The sequence below is a fragment of the Mus caroli genome, chromosome 3 (assembly GCF_900094665.2).
Source record: "Mus caroli chromosome 3, CAROLI_EIJ_v1.1, whole genome shotgun sequence".
NCBI lineage: Eukaryota > Metazoa > Chordata > Mammalia > Rodentia > Muridae > Mus > Mus caroli.
The window spans coordinates 22,295,621-22,303,138 of NC_034572.1; the positions used below are offsets into that span (position 1 = coordinate 22,295,621).

A 7,518-nucleotide genomic window follows, 5' to 3' on the forward strand; every position below is an offset into this window, starting at 1 on the left:
CCCCATGCAGTCCCCAGGGCCCATGGAGTGGAGAAAACCTGTACCTGCAATGCTGTCTTCTGACCATAGATGGGCCATGGCACAAGCACACAGCCACATGCAAACACAGACACACACAACTCAACTGCAGCTGACAATAGATTCCTACCCAAGTAAGTGTCAGGTGACACAGTAGCATAGTACAATAATCCCAACCCCTGGGAGGCTGAGGCAAGAGATAATGGGTCTGCGGCCAGGCTAGGCAACATGGGCGGACATGATGCATACCTGTCATCCCAGCACTTGAAGAGAAGGGGGGTTCTCTGAGTTTCAGGACCCCCTGGCCTATCCACAGCCAGGGTTACAAAAATAGAGACCTTATCACAAACAAAATCCAAACATAAAAAGACCCTCTCTTGAGAGAAAAATATAAAGTATTTTCTCCTTTTTAAAAAATTCTTTTTAAGAAAATATATAGATAATTTAGACATTCAAAGACACAGGTTTGTTTTCTAAGAGTGCTTTGTTTTCATAAAGCCAACAGTGAAATATCTGTTCTCATTCCTTGACCTAGCTGCCACTGCTGGTCATACAGCCTTTACTAGCAATACTACCTACCAACCACCCCTCTCACCACACATTTCTTTTCTTTTCTTTTCTTTTTTTGGCTTTTTGGCCTTTTGGCTTTTCCAGACAGGGTTTCTTTGTATAGCCCTGGCTGTCCTGGAACTCACTCTGTAGACCAGGCTGGCCTCCAACTCAGAAATCTGCCTGCCTCTGCCTCCCAAGTGCTGGGATCAAAGGAGTGCACCACCACGCACAGCCCACATCACACATTTCAACATCTAACTTCAGTATCTTTGAGACAGGGACTTACATAACACAGGCTAACTGCGAACATATGCAGGCAAAGACAATATTGAACTGATCCTCCTGTCTCCACTGTCTCCATGCTGGGATTATACTCGTGCACTATCAGGACAGGTATGCTGGGCTGTGTGTGCTAAGCAAGCACTCTGTAGCTAAGCTACATCACAAACCCTTTACTGACTTTCCAATGACAACCTCCATCTGAGCCTCAAAAAAAGTACCATCAACAGAGGAGTAACATTATTAGACACAAGCCAGGCTTGGTAGATCATGCCTATGAAGGAGCTGGAAACTGGAGGATACTAATGAGTTCAAGGCTAGCCTGGCCTACACAATCATTTCTAAATGTATATGATCGTCTCAAAATAAACATTACAAAGTCATACTATACTGAAAAGACAAAAATAGTAAGCTTACATACCCTAAATTTTTCGCCTTGTGTACAATTTGCCACCAGATGTGTTACTTTGGAATTACATTCTTTTCGAATAACTCCACCCATATGATGAACCAATGTCACCAATTTGACCTCAAAAGAAAAATTAAACAAAATTGATTTTAATTAATTTGAGCAAAATTTGTACTAACTCATTTAGCATTCACTACTGTACAAAACTTAAAACAACACTTTTAACAGAATAGCTTGTTAAAAAAAAGAAGTTATTGCTACATGCAAATCTATAACAAAGGTAAGCAATACACAGAGTAGTAAGTTAATAATAGGCAACCAACTCTAATACTGCCTAAACACACAGATGTATTATTTTCATTTATTCACCTTCTTTCTATTTTTTTTTTTTTACAATATTGGGAATTGAAGCCAAAGCCATATACCCACAAACAAATAGATCAATTTCTTTTTTTTACACTTTATCTTTATTTATGTGTCTGAGAGTATACACACACAAGTAGGTACCCACAGAGGCCAGAAGCAGCGTCCCCCAGAGCTGCTATTATAGGCAGCTGTGAGACCAGACACGGGTACTGGGAACTAAACTTTTGTCCTCTAATGAGCAGCAAGTGCTCTTAACCACTGAGCCATCTCTCCAGCACCAAAATATTGAGTTTTAATATCAGGTTATATAACACCAACATTCTTCCCACAAAATTACAGTAATACTTACTAGTTCCAACTTAGGAAATAATTGTGAACCAAAAAAAAGTTTCTATGGCTTATTCATAGAGGTAAAAGTACTTTAAAGTTGAGCTTGTAAAGCAGTATTCATTTTGTTACAAACCTTCAATTGACCAGTATAACTAATAATTAACAAGAGAGTAAAACAGCTCAGAGTCATGCAACTGTCTACGAATTCATGGGCCAACTATCACTTACAAGCATGAGTTTTTAAATGACGTAATAACACCAAACAGAAATAGATGGCCGGATGCAATCTAACCCTGCGTTACTAGGCCAGGGTCTCATACTTACAAGCTCCTCCTTCTTCCTGAATCCAGTGAAGCAGAGCACCAGGTTCAGCATCGTTGTACAATACAGCGGCCGGCAGGAAAACGGCAAGGGCTGGAGGACACAATTCCAAACTCATGAGCCTCCTTCTCAGTTAGCATTGAGAAAGCATTTCCTCACGCTTAAAGATTTCACTCTTTACCAGTTAACTTTTCTGTCTTTTGGTTTAGTTTGTTTGTTTGTTTGTTTGTTTTTTCAAGACAGGGTTTCTCTGTGTAGCCCTGGCTGTTCTGGAACTCACTCTATAGACCAGGCCTGCCTCTGCCTCCCAAGTGCTGGGATTAAAGGCGTGTACCATCACACCCGGCCCCAGTTAACTTTTCAATACCCAAGGTTCACACACTCACATACACTTATATACTCATTCAAATACTCATCAAAAAGGAAAAAAAAGTGCCGGGCGTGGTAGTGCACGCCTTTTAATCCCAGCACTTGGGAGGCAGAGGCAGGCGAATTTCTGAGTTCAAGGCCAGCCTGGTCTACAGAGTGAGTTACAGGACAGCCAGCACTATACAGAGAAACCCTGTCTCAAAAAAACAAAAAAAAAACAAAAAAAAAGAAGAAGAAGAGGAGGAGGAGGAAGAGGAGGAGAAAAGAAAAGGAAAAAGCTAAAATAATTTTTCTAATTTAAATCATATGATAATGGATATAATACGAGTTTTAAGTGGAAAAGAGAATGGTTTATGTGTGCACCTTCTTGAAGCCAGGTCTCATGGCATGAGCCACCATACCCAGCAACAACAGGTTATTCTTATCCTAAGTGCTACGTGCACTCAACAATTAACAGCATTTTCTAATTATAAATTTTCAAAGAATGCATTAATAAAAATGTATTCTTGAGATGAGCGTTTCTTACCTCTCCCCTTTGTGCACAGCTGAGTATAACTGGTGGTCCAACAATCCTACAATCAGCCTTGTATAAGTCATTGAAGACAGAATTCTGGAAGTCAGTAACTACAAATATATTCTCAAATTCTGGGGAATCCAAACTTTCAAATTCTTCCATTGAGTCCATCTTTACACAGGGCACTTTCATTTCCTGGATTTTTTCATAGTTATTACAAATAAAAATAATTCATAGGTCATATAAAATAATATACGACTCCATAAAATTGACTCCTGTATTTTTTTGACATCTTTTTAGAAAATTTAACTGTTAAAAGTCTACAATTACCAACATAACATATAACAGTGTAGAATCATATTTCTCTACTTTGTATGTCATGTAACCCCACACACATTAAGACCTTACTGTGAAGACATAAGCACAGGCTCTCTGACTCTGGTCTATAAGCCACCTAGCATGCACAGTAAGTTCCAGGTACTAGAATAGAACACCGGGTACTTTCCTTTCCGGTGTTGTAGTTTTAGTTCTTGGTAGTAATAGGGATCAAACCCAGAACTCCGAGCATGCTAGGCAAGCACTCTACCCATGAACTACTTACTGTCAGAGCCTTTTCATTGTTTGGTTTTGGTTTTGGAGGCAAGGTTTTGACATTGCCCAGGCCAGCCTTAAACTCTCAATTTTTCTGGCCTCAGCCCGCTGAGTGATAATATTATAGATATGAGCCACTAGGCTACACTTTTAAAAAAATTTAAGTACATGCATTTTGATATAGGTAATATCCACCAGTTTTTATTCTGAACAAGAAAAATGATAATCTACATATGCAGCTATCTTCAAAAGAAAAAAAAAAAAAAACGCCGTTTAACACTTAGTAAAAGGTTACTGATTAACATTCTCATTTCAATACAAATGCTATAAAGAGAGGTCATGAGCTAATTTGGCTGCAGTAGGACACATATATGATATACAAAGGCAAGTATCTTATTAAAAGTATCTTTACCTTAAAAAAAAAAAAAAAAAAAGAACTAGGCCAGATGTGATAATGAATGCCTTTAATTCCAGCACTTGGAAGGCAGAGGAGGGCGGATCTAAGTTCAGGGCCAGCCTGGTCTACAAAGCAAGTGCAGGACAGCCAGGGCTATACAGAAACCCTGGCCAAAAAAAAAAACCTGAACAGCCTACATAATTCCTGTGTGAACAGAACAAAACAAAGAACTCTGAATATATTAATAAATTATTTGGGCTTTTATTTGAAAGGCTGGAGTGATGGACCAAATCATCTATCCCTGAAATTCATATGATGAAAGCTAACCCAAAATGAAAAATGAAACCTTCTTTCTCAATGTGACTGTACGAAGCTAAGGTCCTAAGGCCATTACAGAGACAATTCAAGTTAAAAGAAGAGTCCAGGACAGGCCTCACCCAACCTGACTCAGGTGCTCAGAAGAAGTCTGAACATCAACAGCAAAGATGGAGTACAGGGAAACAGGGCCGTGCGGGGTGCAGCAAGGAAGTCCTATGCAGACCTCAGGACACTGCACCCACTGGCACTCATTTTAGACTTTAAGTTCTGTTGTTTAATCTGTCAGGATTATTTACGTGGTCTGATACTTTGTTTAACAGCCCTAGCAAACTAATGTAATTGAAGGTCAGGGCACTAGCTCAGTAGTAAAATGCTTGCCTGGTATGTACGAGAACCTAGGTTCAATCTGACAAAATATATATAGTGATTACTATGAAGACAAACTGCTATACACTGGAGAATAGCACGAATTTAAACTAAACAGAAAGTTAATGGGGAAAAGTCCTTAAATGTGTAAGAAAATGACCAGACCTTTGTACCCATTGCATCCTTTTCTTAAATAATGACCAAGTCTCGAAAATTTGAATTTCTAATAGGTGCTATAATTTAGGGGTTCAGAAACAACTTAATTCTAAAATAAGCTACTTCTAACATTTCTAATTCAGAGTGCTCGTGCCTGATTCCAGTCACCAGAGTGAAGTAATTCAATCGAGGGAAGTGAAGCATGCCACATGCAATGAGATGCTTGACCTACCATATTAATAATACTTTTTATTAATTTTTCCTCCGATTTTCCAGGACAACTTTCTTTTATCTTTATAACAGGGACTTCCATTATCTTAATAGTCTGTAGAAAAGAGACTTATGTGTAAGGTTAAGAAGCGGAGGAAAGTATTTACAAAGCTGGGTGAAGAATCTCTTTAGAAACGAATTACAAACCCCAACTCCTTACCTTTAAGGCCGTTAGAAGTTCTTCTTGTTTCCCAGCATCCTGGACCATTATCACTCTTGCTTCAACCTGCGGCATTTCTTCTATTAAGATGGAAGATGTTTCAATGTGGTTATAAGGTACCAACCGCACAATTAGTAGTTCCTAGACCCTCTTTCTAGCTAGAATTTCTATGTCTGAGGAGAGCAGAATATCCCAGAAGTTAAAGTAACCTAATTCTGAATTTTCTACAAAAATATTTGACCACGTATAATTTTCTAAAAGGCTATACACATTGTAGCAAAAGGCATACAACAAAGAAACAACTCCCTTTAAAGAAGCATTATGAAGCATGATCCTCCTCCTTAAAGTACATGAAACTTTAGAATAAAACAGTACAAAGCAGTAAACCACAGTAGCTCCTCACTTAAGCAAGAATAAACTCCAGTTTAACAATGTTATAGTGAGACTGCCTCAATACCAAGAGAGCAGGATCAACACTAAGACACACCCTTTTTCAAAGTGGGAAAGCATTATCCCAAAGCATGGACAGAGAATGTAGACATAGAGCCCTAATTACTCAGTACAAAAAAAAAAAAATCACTAGTAAGTATTCTATGATTTAAGTTAACAATTGTGTGTTTTTAAAAGCAGGTAATGCCGGGCAGTGGTGGCACACACCTTTAATCCCAGGACTCGGGAGGCAGAGGCAGGCAGAATTCTGAGTTCCAAGGACAGCCTGGTCTACAGAGTGAGTTCCAGGACAGCCAGGGCTACACAGAGAAACCCTGTCTCGAAAGAAACAAACAAACAAAAAAGCAGGTACTAAGCTTACCATCAACATTTGAAGTAGACGCCAAGCACAAGTTTTCCTTGGACATTTCAGTAACTTTAGAGTCAAACACTGAAGAGTCTGCCAAGCTAGTTATCTCAGTAGGAGATGGTAACACGCTGTCGTCAGCCATTGTTGGCACTACTTTATGAAGGCTGAAACAGTAAAATGAGAATACATGAGACAAACATGGTCACTGAGCAAGAAACTTTACAACAGTGGTTCAAGCTCCCTGATTGATGCTCCTCCCTGATTGATGCTGAGAACCTTTAATACAGCTCCCCCCCAACTGTAAATTTGCTTCATTGCTACTTCATTATAATTTTGCTATCATTAGTATAAATATCAGATATGCAGGATATGTGATGACCAAAGGGATCGAGACCCACAGACTGGGCCACTGACTTAGATACTGTACTTGTGGATCTAGAATTTGTAAGCTGGGCCCAGGAGGTAGGCTAGATGGTCAGTCAGCACACAGGAGGTGGAGGTCACCCCTGGAAACATGAATTCAAAGCAAATGTAGGGCACAAGGGCCTGTCTCAAAACCTCCATAAGACTAAGTTTTTTTTTCTATAAAATAAAACTCGGGCATGATTTATAAACATACAATAAAATATAAATAACACAGCTCCCTGCACACAAAAGGTACAAGTGTTTTTCTACCTCTTTCTTCTACATCTGTCTTCAACCCACTTCTCTTGCAAAGTGTCTACACAACATCTACCTCCCAATAACCCCAGCTTTACTCTTTACCTCATCCTCCTGCCCAAAACTCCTGTTAGTCTCAAACCAAGGTACTCCAATGTCAAACTCTTTCTCTGTGCCAGCAATGAGTTTCTGAGCAATTTTCAAGCCCAAATTGCAATGTAGTTTATAACTGCATGTATTTCACGGCAGCAGGAATACTCTACAGAGAACGTCAACTTCATTCATCACTCTTGACTCCACCTTTATGTGGATTCTCAGAATCTTTCATAGATCACTGTACAGCTTACATTGTAAGCTACCATTTTTTATATTAATTCCCAAACATCTCCAAGATTTGACAAGACAAATAAATATAAACTAGTACCATTATAAATCTGGACTATGAAAGAAAGCTCTCTTCGTTCCTAGGCAAATGGTTGGACCTGGAGGGCATCATCCCAAGTGACGTAACACAATCACAGAAGAACTCACATGATACGTACTCATTGATAAGTGGATATTAGCCCAGAAACTTAGTATACCAAGATATAAGATACAATTTGCAAAACACATGAAACTGAAGAAGAAAGAAGACCAAAGTGTG

The 7,518-nt window shown here is 39.1% G+C and overlaps 1 protein-coding gene across 1 annotated transcript in view; it reads right to left on the reverse strand.

Annotated features, from left to right (window-relative positions):
- Ect2 (epithelial cell transforming 2) overlaps positions 1-7,518 on the reverse strand; it is a 57,170-nt gene that overhangs the window by 46,343 nt on the left and 3,309 nt on the right. Inside the window, exons 2-7 of the mRNA XM_029474863.1 lie at positions 6,228-6,379; positions 5,417-5,496; positions 5,219-5,311; positions 3,171-3,353; positions 2,279-2,368; positions 1,271-1,378 (exon numbers count right to left, since the gene is read on the reverse strand). Of these exons, the coding sequence (XP_029330723.1) occupies positions 1,271-1,378; positions 2,279-2,368; positions 3,171-3,353; positions 5,219-5,311; positions 5,417-5,496; positions 6,228-6,357 (684 nt within the window). The 5' untranslated portion in view covers positions 6,358-6,379. The remainder of the gene's footprint in view (positions 1-1,270; positions 1,379-2,278; positions 2,369-3,170; positions 3,354-5,218; positions 5,312-5,416; positions 5,497-6,227; positions 6,380-7,518) is intronic.